General features: G+C 45.4%; 1 protein-coding gene across 1 annotated transcript; it reads right to left on the reverse strand.

The window, feature by feature from the left end:
* Window positions 1–1,077: 1,077 nt before the first annotated feature.
* On the reverse strand, window positions 1,078–6,629 carry lyplal1 (lysophospholipase like 1). Its single transcript, XM_080005389.1, has 5 exons — window positions 6,533–6,629; window positions 5,404–5,503; window positions 3,273–3,442; window positions 1,502–1,617; window positions 1,078–1,416 (listed from the first exon to the last, which is right to left on the reverse strand). The coding sequence occupies exons 1-5, from the start codon at window positions 6,615–6,617 to the stop codon at window positions 1,180–1,182; spliced, it is 708 nt and encodes a 235-aa protein (XP_079861515.1). The 5' UTR covers window positions 6,618–6,629; the 3' UTR covers window positions 1,078–1,179.
* Between the last annotated feature and the right edge of the window lie 10,055 nt (window positions 6,630–16,684).

The following is a 16,684-nucleotide window of genomic DNA, read 5'->3' on the forward strand; positions in this document are numbered from 1 at the left end:
CATCAGTACCGAGTAATGCAGGGATAAAACAGATGCTGAAGGTTAATACTTCCTCGCTGATGTTGAGAACAGGACGTTGCATAAGTTTTTTTTTGTTTTTTTTTAAACCCCCAAGTGAATTCAAATGGCCTCATTGGCACCATAAAAAGCAACTGCTACGCTGCCAGGGTTTTTTTGGACAACTAGTTTATATGTTGGAATGAGGATAGCCGTGAATGTAGTAATACCCCTTTCTTTTGCAGCATGATATATTTTGTGTTCTTGTATCTACCTTTGCCCCCCTATGGTCATGCAGTGGTTGGGTCTTATGGATTCAAATGCATGCACACCATTCATACAGTGCATATACAGGTTTCCTCTGAGGAGTAGAAAGAAAGTGGAGCAGATAGCAGTGCGATGGAAAATCCAGACCTCCTATAGGTGATCAATGTTTGCCTTCAGATTAAAGGGTTCGAAATGTTGCATTTGTAATTATAAGTGGTACCCCTTCGCCATCACTCACTCCCCTCTAGAGCTGTGATATTCTTTTGGTAATCCCTTGGCCGTTACCTGCGGCCGTTACCTCGGGCAATGAGTCCAGGGCCACTACAGGCACTTCCAATATCCCATAGCAATTCCTTCCAATGAACACTAATGAAGCATAGCGTATTATAGAGAGGAGCTAGGTCAGCAAAGAGAGAGCAGAGCTCATGTCCAGACACATGTTGAGCACATTTCCAGCAAAACAATAATGGATTCTGTCAAAAAAAAGAGAAAGGAAAAGGAAAGAGCCAAAAACATGCCAGACTGGACCTAGTAAACGTAGACGATTCCTGCACTTTGCTGTAGCACTGTTTATATATATAGGAGGGCTCTCGTGCTGTGGACCAACAGAATTGCAGTGGAAAACTAAGTCAGATCCTATCACCCAACACAAGTGCGTGCAAGCCATCCCACATTAGGAGGGGGAGACCCAACATCACAGCTTAAAGAGCAGAAAGGTCGTTTTGCTGGATTTCAGGATATGGGGATGCCTGTGGTACTCCGGCTACGCATGTGAGTTGGCGGCGACACACAGCACAGAGTCATAAACACTAATGTCTGAAAAATAAAATGATACATTTATTGACAATATCAAAGCAGAGTTCAAGAGATGCAGAGTCTGCCACCTGATCCGGGGGTCAGGTGACGGGCTTCGTGTCATTTGGAAAGCGGGGGGAGTTTGGTGAGGATCCAGGAGCGTAACTTTTCCATCTCGGGCCGGGACAGCTGGTGGTAGAGCCCGGGGAAGGAGTGGAAGGTGGCGACCAGGCCAGCCCTTTTCAGCAGAGCAGCCGTGTCCTCACCCCACTGGTGGAGCACCAGGTCGTCGTTGGTCCCGTGGCACTGGAAGAGCTCGGGTAGGGAGCCGCCCGCCCTCGCCCTCTCCTCCGCCGCCTGGGGAAGACACGGCAACGTAAAACTCACCTACCCCGGCCCCGTAGACGGCTTAAATTGGAGACAAAATAAGATGAAACTATACCTGCAAGGCGACCGAGTCCTTATTTAGGAAGCTGGAGAGAGCAAAGACACCGGCTACATCGGGGTGATCGCGACACGCAAGGTGGAGGGCCATGGCTCCTCCCATTGAAAACCCCCCTTGGATAAGCAAGCACATATTTAAACAGTTTAAAGGGCAAATTAAAACTATTTTTTCATTGCCCTACCAAAGGGTATTGCCTCAAATCTCCATATGAGTAACAGAAGCTTACTCATGGCAGTTGAGGCTCTCAGAAATGGAAAATACTCTGCCTTCACTTGAAGAAGAAAAAAAAACATTAAGATGAATAGGACTTGGTAGTTCCACATCATCAGCTATTTTTTTTTTTTTTTAACGGTCTTGGAATATCCAACCATTCCTTGGCCTGTCCTTAATCTCACACATCTGGGTACATCTGGGCACACTGTGTACATATGGGAAAGTGTGCAAGTACCCATCAGCCCTGTCAGAAGGGGTGTTGTGGAGCGGGTGGGGGGAGGGGGAGAGTGAAAAAACAGGGAAAAGGTGGAAATCACAAGTTCTGCCTGGGCTAGAAAAATAAATAAATACAAATTGACTGGGACCCCCACCCCCACCCCCACCCCCACACACCCTTTTCAATGGATTTTCCCACCATTCTCTGACTTGTTTGGAATGGAAGGTGCCACATGCACATTTTTTCCCATGTTTGCGCAGAACTGCACATGTACCTTGCATGTTACCTTGTCTTTGGAGAGAGTTGGACGAGGGGTGGTGTTGGGTGGGGTGGGGGGGAACAGTGTGTCACCAGTGTCTAGCGCATCAACACGTGAGACCAAAAAAAGCCCAAAAAAATAAAAAATAAAGAACGTTTTCCATGGAAAGTTCTGGCACTTGTCAGTCCATCAGCCCCAGCAAAGTGGACTCCTGGTACAGAGCACTGTTTCTCCAGCATCACCAGTGACTCAAATGAGTATTTATAGTTAATGACAAAATGTTATGATTTAGTAAGATAATATTTCAGCAGTCTCCCAGGAGCATGTGTTTTTTGAATCACTTTCTCTGCAGCTGACTTTGGGGATTTTCTGGCCTTCTATTCAGGCCCCCCCACCACCACCAAAAAAACTATTTGTGCGCTGTTAAGACGTTTCAGCGTATAAAGGTTAACCCTTTTCCCACTGTTCTCAGCAGTCTCTGCCTTTCATGCGTGATCTTTTACTTTCTTAAATTAACATGTAAATGCAAGATGGGCTCCCACACATTTCCTGTGGGAACCCCTACCTTACTTAAGCTCGATTATTTATAGCACTTTATCCGAGCGGTTCCATTACATTGTTATTTATATCCGAATAAGACAACCGTAATATTTAAGAAAAAAGCTTTTTGAGACCCGACAATCCCCCTGAAATACTTCTTCTATTTAGAACTGGCAGCATATAAAAGGACATAGTAACCCGATTACTTGCATTCTTCATCTTATATCGCGACAGAGGGAGTTGAGAACACAAAAGCTACGATGGATCGAGGTCATGGTGTGACAGAGTGTGTGTGTGTGTGTGTGTGTGTGTGTGTGTGTGTGTGTGTGTGTAAGAGGGGGATCGGAATAAGCGGAGGGGAAAACCACAGTAGAAATGAAAAGAAAAAAGAAAAAGATAGTGAGAAAATGGGAGACAGAAATTGGAGAAACTGAAGGGAGAGGGGAAAAAACCCTGACATATGGCTTGCTCGTTGCGTATCGTACAGATTAAGCCAAGACCGTTGGATGCACGATAGCAGCAACAAACAAGCAGAGTACCGATGATCATCCGGTCCTTGGGCACCCCGGCCTTCACCTCCTCCTCAATGACGGCCCCCAAGGTGCTGCACATGGCGTTTATAGACTCCAGGTGTTCGGGACAGTCCCTGGAGATCTTGTAGCGGTCAAACCACACGGTGGACGGCGCCCCCCGCATGGGTGTGTAAGGCCTGAGCGGGGCACAAGAGGGCAAGAGGGCAGTTGGACTGAGTTGGGAGTCAAATGACTGTCCTCAAACGATTCGTTCATTGCGAACAAATCTTTTAAATGACTCAGGAGGAGTCGGGAGTCACTCCGGGTAAAGAGTCGTTTGTTCCTTTAAGCCTTGGTACCTGCAGCCACGCACACTGGCATGCACTGTGTCCACATTTTGTGACCCTTCTCACCCCGGACACCGCCTTTTTAAAACTCTGCAGTCTGGCAAGGGAATGCGGTCCATCAGAACCAAAAGCTCGCGCCACAAGTGATGTAATGGAATAATCGTATCTGTCATCAGTTTCAAATCATATTGGGATGGATCTCATCTAATATAAGCGTAACGTCCTTCAACTTGGATCTTTGGTCATTTTAAATTGCCATACACACAGTGGGCCACACAAACAATGTAGGTATGGTGGACCGAAAACCCACTGTGTCGGGATATGCTTCAAAATGCAGTAATGCATTTTTTCACAACTACCGAGAAGAAAATACTGCAATTGTCGTAGATCATAGCTGAAATTTAAAACAGATTTAAAATAACAAATACACAGTATAATGGAGCGAACAATTCTATCAACTTTATTGCTTATTTTGGTTATATATTTGGTGGTTTATAGGCAGAAAAGTAGTGTAAAGCGGTATTCTTTTTATGGCATGGTATTGCCATTGCTTAGCGCCCGTCACTGTGTGAATGGGAGATCCTTCCCGCATGCACGTTACGTGAACGCCCACGGGCAACACCAGCAGAAAAGCGATCTGCTCGGTGCATCCCGATAACGGTTTCTCCAAAACAAACCAATGATAACAGGTTTGTTTTGAGCAATTCTGGCCATGGTATAACTTGGTATCAGAAGCAGATTTTGCGGTATCGCCCATACCCCTATTGCACTGTTCGGAATGGGCTGCACTGCGGACATTCGTGACTCAGTCGCAGAGCCCTGAAGCCCCGCCCCGCTGCTGCTGCTGCACCGAGCAGAGTGGCTCGCTGTTGACTTGTTAACTTAAAGTTCATTCATTCGACCAAATTTAACCCTGCACTTCCTTGGGTCCCCAGCAATACATTAAATAAGAGAGTAGGTGAACAAACACCACAGTCTGTATGGGGTGCTGGTACTGGCAATTAAGAGTAAAAAAAAAAATAATAATAAATATATACACACACTGCACACTCAATGTAGCTCCATATGGTTCTTCATTTACTAATGTTTTGACAGGTTAGTACTCATCAGGGTATCTCTACCCTGATGAGCTCGATGTATATATCTGATTTTAATTTTTATCCTATTTTATTTTTATTCTGCTTTTTTTCCACAGACTGTTATGCTTTTTCATGTATTAATGCTTGAAGTCCGGAGTGCACCAAACCTCACTAGAAGCAATTCCTCCAATATGTATATAATGTACCTGGCGAAATAAAACAGACGGTCCTTGAGTTTTAGATTCAGCGAGTGGGCGAGCAAAAGAACCTTCGACTCGCGAACTGAAAATTATTACTGAGGACTAAATTAGTGCGGAAAAAAGGCCGAGGCATTTGGCATGATTCATGGTCAACGGGACTGATTTACACTTTTCATTCCACCAAAATAAATAACTGTGGCAGAATTAAATGATTAGTGTGAGAATTCCATTCACAACTCCCGAGTTGAAGCGGCTCTGCTGACTCCCGTTCATCATTCACAAGAAGTCCTCCCTCACTCACGGTGCGCTACACCAACTGAATCAAACGGACAAAGTGGGAAAATTAACCCACTCTTTTTTTTAACGGAACGACTTGGCAAATCTTGAAAAACTAAATCAGACCTTTCATCGCTGGTATTTCATTAAAAGTAAAAAATGTGTTTATGATGTTTATAATGTGTGACATGAACTGACGTTGATTGAGACCGCCTGACACTGTAGGTGATTGCAGCTGGAAAAAGATGGCGCCTACCTGGCTGGAGCTGTGGGATAAATGACTCTGATATGGGGGAATGCTAAATCTGGCACCGCAACGTCTCGAACCCAGGCCCTGAGTCCCTGTCCGGTGTCACCTAAGGTTGGAGATCAAGCACAGTGTGAGTTTGATTGTGTTCGAATTGACTCATTGGACCATACGCTGCATTCCATTGTGGTTAAAATTAGCACACACAACGGGAACACGATATCAAAGTATAAAATAAAACAGCGCCGTCTACAATTGTCTCTTTCTTGGTCCTGTTAGAGCAATGTGACTTTGTTTTTATGCGTAAAAACAAATAAAATAAACGATACAAAATGTCAGGCCAAGCTATTTTCTGGACCACGCGGTGTCTCAGTGATGCTTTTAATAAAACAGTGGAAGATATATTGTGTCTAAGGAAAGTCGAGGCGTCACCGCCAGCGACGCCTTGGATAATAAGTGGCATCACAAGTAACATTACACGCCCACAAACAGAGGAGGGTTCCAGGACGACCATAGAGACGAGGCAAAACACACAGTGATGGGGGGGGGTTGAAGGTCATCATTTAATGCCAGCGCTTGAAAAAAAGGTCTCGTCTCTTACTGTAACAAAATACATTTTTCAAGCGTCCGAACTCCATTTTAGAGACTTTTGCTCCACTACATTTCAAAGCAAATGTCTATACGTCACGGCCACTACATTTATTCTTAGTTTGGCGTTTTCAACATTACATGCATGACACCTCAGACACATCCAATAATCAATGCACTGGACAACATACACCACTTTCCACTCTAGATTCCTAACTTTTGGTTAAAGAAATACCCAATAAATCAATATGTATATTTGTAAATGACTCCCGTGGTACTTCCATTGAAATCTGGATAAGCATGAGAACTCATCTGCAGACATTTTCTTTTTTTTTTATGACAGGCCGCTGGATCAGGGAACTGGATATGACAAGCACCACTACATCGAGCACATTTAAGGACAAGTCCTTGTACCAGTTCCACCACCACGTCACGTCGGTGTCAAAACGAGACAACCCAAAACGAAACCCCCAACGCGGAGGAACACGGCGCGCCACGGAACGCCCCGGTTCCAACCCCGCACGAGATGCACAACGAGCCGCTGGGGCACCTGATCCGTGCAGGAAGATAATCGACGCGGAGTGTTTCCCCGTTGGAGACACGGCGCACCTCTGGAGCCTCTGGGCGGCCGCCATGACGACCGAGGAGACGCGAGCGTCCCGCGAGACTAGGAGATCGCGCGAGAGGGAGCGCGATCGAGGAAAAGCCATTTGCGTTGCCAATAAAGTTTAGTGGTTTTGATATATTATATATTATATTATTATATTATTAAACACCATGCCTGTTACAATCAATCGAATAAACTTCTTTTTATTGTTTACATTTCAGAAAAAAAAATCAACATCATGAACAATCAACCAAAACATAAACAAAAGCAATAACGAATAATTGACGCCTTCTATGAGCGTGATGTCATGGAATGATGGTACCTGTCATCAGTTTCAAATCATACTGGGATGGGTCTCATATAATATAAGCGTAATGTCCTCGAACTTGGACTTGGGTCATTTAAAAGTTGCCATGGGCGCAGTGGACCACACAAACGATGTCGGTGTGGTGGACCGAAAAACCCGCTGCGTTGGGATGTGTTTCGAAATGCACGAATGCATTTTTTCACAACTGCAGAGAAGACGCGCCTGCAATTTTCATATATCATAGCTGAAACTTTTAAAAAAGATGATGAAAAACAAATATACAATATAACGGAGGGAACAATTCAATCAACTTTATTGCTTATTTTAGTTATATGGTGTTATAGGCATATAGTTATATGTGGTGTAAAGTGGTATCATTTTTTTGGTATGGTATTGTTATTGGAGAACAGGATGTATAAATGAAGTGTTTATCCTCTGACTGGAAGTACTGAATACTGAAAAATATTTCTGTGACAGACAAACAGACAAACAGCTTATCTTGTTTTATTTTATTTTATTTTATTTACCGTCAAATACTTCACCTACAGAGCAGCTGGTCGGTCCCGCCGAGCCTACCAAGGTACACAGTACACAGTATGTGCAGCAGTATGGCATGGCATAGCATGGTATGGTACTGTATCTTCTTCATTTCAGTATTTCACACACTCTGGACATTTTCTTACCAAGTTAGGTTTCAACTTTGTGCACAGCCACATGAATATCATGACCTACCCATGTGGGCTTGCCATGTACAATTCTAAAAATACTAGAAATATTGTGAATATAGTGACTAAAAATATTATTGTGTGCTAGGCTTGTGTTTTTTTTTCTTCTTTTTTGGTTCTGGCGGTTGGCTTAATCCTTGAGTGAAGAGAAGCTTGGCTCACTTCATGCTTCAAACCTCAAAATAAAATAGAGGCCATGTTACTCCGCAACCCCCTTCACTCCCTCATAATACAAAGTAGAATGAGATCATGCACCAGGCGTAATTTACGTTTGTGACAATGACAACAAATCAAAATGAAAAGAAAACTCAATATCGAGCAGCACACGAGAAGGCGGCCCTGAAGGAGAGAGGGGTTGGCGGAGGAGTTAAGATTTTGGACAGGGATGAGCGTGATCTGGGGATGAAAGTGAAGTGCAGCAGTTGATCTGGCACTTGCTGAGGTTCTCAGCGGCTGGTTGTTATGAGTCGTAAACAGCGAAGGCTCTGGTGACCCACAGACAGTAGCCGTGGAGGACATTAATCAACCAATGATTCTTTCAGCAGCTAACACCAACATACCGCAGTGCATAGGTCTACCAGACAGACTGACACACACACACACATGCTCGCACGCACACACACATACACACATACACATACACATACACACACACACGCTCGCACACACGCATGCATGCACATACACACACACACACACACACACGCACGCACGCACACACACACACACACACACACACACACACACACACACACACACACACACACACACACACACACACACACACACACACACACACACACACACACACACACAATTTCATAAGGTCTGAAAATGCTGATCTCTTCCCATTTGGGAACCAAAGCTCTCCAGAGCGTTTAGCCAGACAGATCGCTCTCTCAACATCATTTCAGGCTAAAAGAAAAACGGAGGATGAAGAGACATGGCAAGACAGCCCTCGATTTTTGCTATTTCCTGCTTCTGGTTTTATTGTATCGGAAAATTCTACTGTATCGATAAAGTATTTCTGACCTGGTTTTGCAACCTGCCGCTTTTGACCGAAAGCCCTTTTCTTTTAAGCGTGGCAGAGTTTGCCGGTGCGTTGTCGGCTGCAGCAGGGAGCTGACCCACGCGCCTATCATCTGATGTGGAGGTGTTGGGTGTTATTGTCCAGATGCCACAGCGGTCCCAGGGGGTGTAAGGAACGGCACTTTTACTACTATACGTCGAATCCCAGCTGACTCCGTTCACCCGAACATCCCGCCTCAAACGACGATAGAGTATGCAGCCTTGGCCGCTCTCCTCTGTGCTTTTATGGCTTCACATCAAAGCCCCCCTCCTACAGCCGTGCCAGAAAGCGCCACATAACTCAGCCGACATGAAAGTACAGCCGACTGTAAATTTTTATGGAGAGAAAACCTAAGTAAACACAGTGAACCCTTAACACGCTAGATAATGGAGATGCAACGGAACCACCTCTGCCCGTGTTCCTCCGGATTAAACGCTGGGCCGTTCGCCCCTTCGCTGTTGTTCTTCTTGAGAACACAGCTTTACGCCGTGTTTTAATTATGTAAATTATCCATAATATTTCATACCTACAACATGGAAGAACAGAAGTTTTGGGTTCACTGGAATGCTCGCACAAGGCCAAGGAATTTTCTGGCTAAAGAGTCTCATATTCTCGGGGTTGACTTTGATGTGGATGAATGTATTCTCCATCCCCGCTCTGACTGAGAAAATTAGAAGCATACATGCTGGAATAAAGGTCAAACAGGACGGTGTAGTATTATTGTGCAGTTTGAACTCAGCAAACTGCTCCGATGTGATAGCTTTACCTATGCATAGATTTAGAAATACGTTGTTCTCGAAGTGGTAACTGGTTACACCGCTGGCTCTCTCGAACGACCTGCTGCAAGTGCAATGAAACTTGAACCACCGGGGAACGTTTTTCCTCAAAGGGTTTGTACAGGTTGAAGTCAACCGTGCTGTAGGGAAAGGTGATCGTGGCCAAACGTGTGTCCCCAGAGCATCGGGGGAAGCACCTTCTCTCCATGGAGCCCTAATCTCACCAAAAACACGAATGCCCCTGTAGCTCTCCCATCTTTAGACAGGTTTCCATTGTACCGTTTCTGAACCGTGAGAGGGCCCAGGATATTTTATTCTTTTGTGCACCCCTGCCAACTTACAACGGTATTTTTGGAAAATAAAATAGGGGGGCGGGGGGGCGCGTCACATCACTTTACACAGCACAGGCTCCACTGATGTTTATTTTGGACGGAATACGGATGGACGGCCTCCGGAACTGATCTGCTCTCTTTGTTTGGATGGACCTGTCATGAATAGTGAGTAGACAGCAGGAATTTAGAGAAGTATGAAAGAGTGGGAGCTAAATTAAATAAGTTATAGTTTATATGTATATACAGTATATGTGTGTGTGTGTATATATATATATATATATATATATATATATATATATATATATATATATATATATATATATATATATATATACTGTATATATCTGATATCTACTGACTAATTGTACTGACTTAAAAGTGAGGTGACAGTGAGGATTTATGTCTGAGCAATGGCTGGATCTGTGGCCGAGTCATTAAAGCAACACGATTTAACTTTTTTCTCCGTTTAAAATAACAGCTTCAAAATCATTTTGAAGGTACACTGACTTGTAATATGGAGAATGGCACCTCTTTCCCCCTGGCACCTTCCAACTTCCTTCACCTGAATGGCACCTTCCAACCTCTTTTTTTTGCCTGGTAAAATGTATAAAAAAAACCAAAACGATAAATTATAAACTTGCCGGTAAAAATGTCCGGTAATAATGCTCATACAAAACGTAGCCGCTCCACCTCCCCGACGGCGCGGCTGAGATGGCCCAGTGGTGCACCCGGCACCCACATGGCAGCCGGTGTGCGCCGGCCCTCACTTTCATGGGGTTTGTTTCACCCTCTGACTCATCGAGCCGATCTGCCAGGACGAGCACATCTGGTACCCACACCGGTAGCAGGGGGCCCCAGGGGTCCCTCCCCGAGTCCCCGCGTCCCCTCTACGAAGCGGTGAGGTCCATGCAAGGGGCGCTGTAACCTAGGTGTACATTGTATTTGAATTTGTAACACAGACTGTTATGGAAACGTGACCAAGAAGGCTAAAATTTCTCCAGTAAAAAAGCCAACGAAGTTTTTACAAATGGTGTAAAATTGCAATTGCACTTACAAACTGTAGGGGTGCCAAATACCAAAAGCTAAGAACCTTTATCTGTCACATGACCGCACTACAACACATGCATATATATATATATATATATATAAATATATATATATTATATATATATATATATATATATATATATATATATACACACACGCTTTTTGGGGTGGTGGCCAGTGAAATGTGGCCTCTGCATTTAACCCATCCTGGCTTGTCCGTCCTCTGGGAACCTGGTGATGAGTGTCCATCGCTGGTCAGATGAAGTGTGCGTGTTTTTGGGGGGGTCCTTACTGATGGTAGGTGGAGGAAACCCCATGTGAGCACGGGGAGAACATGCAAACTCCACACAGAAAGGCTCCTATTTGGGAGATAACCCGCCGGAGCACGGTGCCAACAGCGCCCCAGGCGGGAATCGAACCTACGACCTTCTTGCTGTGAGGCAGCAGTGCAATGCACCGTAGTGCCATAGTAACATGCTTTTACTGATCCTGACGATTATGGGAGTAAGGTACATGAAACAGATTTTGTAAAAATTATGTGAAATGTAATATCTCACTATTGAAAAAGCGTTGAGCTTGCGTCCGATCTAATTAGCTCTTTTCTCCAGCTTCTCAATCTGTTCCCATATTATCGAAGCCACAACAGTCGCTCCCAGGAATCTCTGTTGAGTGACCCCGGCCCTTCGTCTTACCGTGCTTTGAAACCAGACACGTGGATTGTGAAAAACATAAAAAGAGTTATTATTCTACTCTTGTGCACTTTTCCATTTCACAACGACGGGTGATCCAAAAGGAAATATTCCATTTCAAGGCTCGTGTCTCATATGACAACCGCCGAACAAAGCTCTCCGATCGTTTCATTTGGCTCCTCAGATATTTGCTGCGAGCCAAACACATCAGACGACTTTCGCCGAAATGATATTTTGAGCTCATTGATGTCATGCAAACCTATATGTCAACCTAATACAGCCCCACCATCCAATAAGAGGAGAAAACTCCTATACCTTTCTATATATATATTTTTTGTCGGTGTCATTGGGGTTACGATCCGTTCAGGTACGATGGCACCATCTGGTTGCCTATCGCTTTCATCCCTGTCAGCACAGCTGCCAGAGCAGACTTCCAGAATGACACGGCAGACTCGCTGTTGCTCTCTGGGATCCTTTAGCATCCGCCGCGGGATTCTATTCCTGTCGCTGACAGGCGGAGCGCGATGCTAAGTGAGGCTGGGAATCCACCGCCGAGGATATAAAAGGGGCCCGGGGACCCTGGCGGTGCCCCCTGTGCAACAGCAGAGGCTTCATTTCAAAGTCAAAAAGACGGATGGGTGGAATAAGTGGGGAGCTTGCGTGGAGGAAAAAAGAATGAGTGAGTGTGCGTGTGTGTGAAAAGGGAGAATCGAAACGAGCGCTCTCGGACTCTCGGGTTACCTGTGCTCACACGCAGCACCGATCAGCTCCCATCGACCGCATATGGGGTTCCCTATAGGTAGACTCCTAAACACTTCGGCTTTTCGGAAGCGCGGGAACTGGAGGAACGAGGGAGTGCTGGAGGGCTCAATCATGGAATGAGTGTCAAATCCGCATTTTGAAGGACTAGGATTCATCTCTGACTTGACAGCCTCGTGACTCAGACAGACGCTTGATATATTTTCCATACAGGTCACGTCCACATCAAACATAAAATAGATGGATAAATGAAATAAATGAAAAGAAATGAAGGGAGGCACAACCTCGTAGTTTCGCGGACTCAAACTAGACAGGTTTGGGTCACGGACTTGACTCGACCCCGAGGGTCTTGGTCCTGACCCTTAACTCGGTCTCACCTTGGGTGTTCTTCACCCCTACAGCGGTAGGAGGAAGGTTCGGCCTCTGGATACGACGTCAGGTGGAAGGTTTAAATCACTCTCTTTGACCGCTGGGATGTGCACGCTGCCTGGGAGTTTACTTGTGGACATTGCAGGGTTCAGAGGTGAGGGGTAATAATCTAGAGTTATCAACACAGTGGTGAAATATGATGTCTTTGGAGACCCCAAACCCGGACCCCCCTCCCCCCCAAGGCCGGATTTCTCTCACCGTGGAAAGTGCGACGTTTTAGCGGTCGGAGGGGTCGGCTAGCCATGGCAGGTGCAGAGTAACTTTCCCTTAGGAGATTCATTGATCCATTTTAAAATGTCAACATTGCAAAATAAATACCTAGAAGTAGCGTCGAGCACGGACAGCGTTCTCAAGGTCACGTGATGATTTATTCGTGACAGCCGCTACATTAATTTGCACCAACTCTGAGGCGCGGGCAAAACACTCCCAAGTGCAAATAAAGTTTTGTTTGCGAGGACAGAAACTTTTCACACCATAGCAACAGGGGTAGAAGCTCACAATATGGATAATCTGTATAGAGCAGAGATAGAATGGACAGGATACACTACAGCAATGTTGTTACATAGTTGGAAAGGAAGGGACACGGCTGCTACTGCCAACATCACTGGTGTAAGTGTTAAGTGCCAGAGCAAAGATGATGAAATGGCAATGAGTCAATGAGATGAGATAATGTAATTGGTGGTAATGACTAATGTTTGCATCTCTGGCAGATAAGTACTTCAGGCTTTCGCTCTTGCACAACAGTGATAAAAAAAAAAAATTAAAATAAAAAAAATAATAAAAAAAAGGCTTTCCAGCAGAAGAAAAACACAGAAAGATCTGGTGTGAACACAGTTCCGAGTAAATTCCCTCGTCTGCTATTGCTGTTTCCCATCTGAAAACGCATAGAAGGCGTCCCAGAGAGGTGGAAAATGTGTGCGCTAAGTGAATAAACAGGCGCTGGTCGGGCTCCAGAGTCGTATAGAGCGCAATCCGAGCGGATGACTGAGGTCGGGAGGGTCTGCCGGGCGGACGGGGTACGAGAGGGTCTCAAAACACAGGTGTCAACGTACCCAGCACGCACCCCAGATCCTAAGCCTTTTCCACGACTTGTCATTTGCTGCTATCATTAATGCACCCTCATTTCGGCGGCGAGGGGGGGGGGGGGGGGGGGTGTAATTCCCTTCAGTTCTGTGGTCGATGCTGTTTCTTTATTTTATTGAAGGGGGAAAAAAAACACCTTTTTAATTTTTGAGTGAGAGGCGTGTTTTATGTGCTGGGATTCCATACTGTGGGAACGTGGTGACCTTCTAGTCTATGAGGATAAATGATATGGCTGCCTATCACCTGCGCTAACCAGGTGCTGTTCCCCGAGACTTCATTATGGCAGGGAAAGGGGTTAGGATGATTTACTCCAAAGCGCACAATGAAGGGGGGGGCGGGGGATAAAGGAATATCCGGCGATGCCCAGGTGGTAGAGCGGTGGCTTCCGATACATGAGAACGAGGACGTAAATCCTTAAGCCCCAAGACGGCCGGGCTTTGAGAAGGGGGGGCAACATTCCATTTTGATTTAACTCTTTTCATAATCTGAACAGATTGTATCACATTTTTACTTGTATGTGTTCTCTCCCTCTCTCTCCCCCCCCCCCTCTCTGTGTCAATGACTTTGGCCCACAGAGTAAAAAATATCCTGAATGAGCTCACAAGGACCAAAGCCACAATCAAGCCTGGGAAGATTTAAACGGGTTCCATTGTTCTGTTCATTTTCTAATGTTTTGTTTCAGGGGCTGCACAAAGGGAACCTAGGTTCAAAGACCCCGCGTCTCACTCCCGAGATCAAAGCCCCGGGTTTCCAACCGAAGGCCCCAAACCTCCCCAACGCTTTTGCACCGTAATGAGCTACCGTCAGGCTTCAGCGACCTGCCGAATGTTACTTGAATCTGTGACAGCGTGGCCTCAGTGTGCAGCTCGTTTCACCTCTTCGTGCTTTGCTTCGAATGACTTCATGCCCCCACCCCGCTCCCCATCCCCTACCCCTGCCATGACATCACTTCCTGCTGGGGCACTCGCTCCCGCACGCAACCCCCCCCCCCCCACTCTCCCCCATCCTCCGGCTTGCAACAGTCCTGAAGCCAAGGGTGCGCTGACCACGTTCGTTTCTCCTTTTCACCCCCATCTCGAAATTCTTTCCCCCAAATTTGTTATGTCATCCCCCCAGAAACCCAGTTCATGGAATGCTTCACAGAGGACTACCTCCTGCCAACAAGTCCAGGAATGTTGGATTGTTTGTTAGGAGGTTGTGAAAAGACTCCCTAAGGTATATTGGGGAATCTCACAACATTGCACTTCCAATGCCGCATGAAGGGGAAAATACTTCTCCGGCCGCAGTTGTAAAGCGCTCTGCTGGGAGGCATTATTGGAAGCACACCCTTGGGCATGCATATGTGGAAATCATATTTTTCCTTTTTTTTCTTTTTCTTTTCCCCCCCGCAGCAATGGTGCTGAGGGGAACTGGTCTCACCCAATCTCTGAAATGTATCATGTCAGCCGTACACAGCGCGTGTTTATTCTCCCTGTAGAGTTGGACCCAGACCCCCAAACTGTGGCAATGCCACGCTCAGGTGAGCAGGACCAACCTAATTGCCCCATCTTTGTTTGTACCTCCTGCTTGCCACGCTGCATGGCGAGAACAACATTCTATTGTGCCCCGCCACAAAGGAAACACCACACACTTGTCAACAAATAGGGCATATGTACATTTTTAATAGTGGGTAGGGGCCGTCGCAACAGGATCATGATAGCGGAGCCCGACTTGGCCCCGACATTTGCTTCACTCTGCAAAAACAAGAGTTTTCAGTCAAGCAATTCCTTGTGGGAGCTCGTTGCAAAAGCAACCCTGGCATCCCTGCTACCCCCGCCTCCGAAACACACACACACACACACACACACACACACACACACACACACACACACACACACACACACACACACACACACACACCATCACCCAGCTATCCCCGAGCCTCCAACAGTCTTCATGCCCTGACTTTCTCCACATAAATTCCAAGCCATGTGGGGACAAACAGCAACAATTGCAAAATTTTGTGCGTGAGCAAAAAAAAGAAAAAGAAAAAAGAAAAAGGAAAGATAAGAGCAAAATACCAGCGAAAATAATGATTAGAGAAACGGCCCCTCGAAACATAAACAAGCCTTTGGCACCTGACAAATCTGAGGACCGCCCCAGGCTAGCAGCGAATGAATCAAGCTTTCTGAAAATGATGTTTACACTAAAAGGAGAAATATGTTGTTATTATATATTGACACATTTACTGTGTTCCGAGCCGATGTATTTATGAGGTGTTGAGGCTTTTACCCTTGCTGTTACTTGCTGGTAGTCTTTACGAAACAACAAAAATTTACAATGAATGATGGACATTTCCATAAATACATTCACAGTAGCTATGGGCAACTTTAACTCAACCAGGAGAAAAGAAAGGCCGTTAAACCTCAGTGCCTGATATATGTTCCGTGACAAATTTTTTTTTTGTTTTTTTTTTAATTTTATTTTTGTTTTTTTAAATAGGCCTGTGTAACGAATGTGTGCGGGGGATTTAACTCAGGGACATTTACAGTGCAATGACTTATGGGTAGTCAACGAATGCAGTATAATCATAGTCTTGTTAACAACTTGGAAAATGAATGTAAAGCTACATTTCACTCTGGAGTTCTCGGGCTTGCATGGGAACACTGACGTCACTGTGTCTGAGCCTCCTCACGGTGGAGGAACGTAGCGAAGCCCAAAATAAAAAAAATAAAAATTAAAAAAACCTTCAGCCCTTCAGCCCTGTCGAAGAGCCACAACCAGTAATAATAAACATGCTATTTTCCAATCAACTAAATTAGTGGTTATTAAAAAGTTCCTTTAACACTAACGATGGGTTTAATGATTTATGGCTGACAGCAACGGGCCCTGCCAAGGCA

The sequence above is a fragment of the Zeus faber genome (genome assembly GCF_960531495.2).
Source record: "Zeus faber genome assembly, chromosome: 8".
NCBI lineage: Eukaryota > Metazoa > Chordata > Actinopteri > Zeiformes > Zeidae > Zeus > Zeus faber.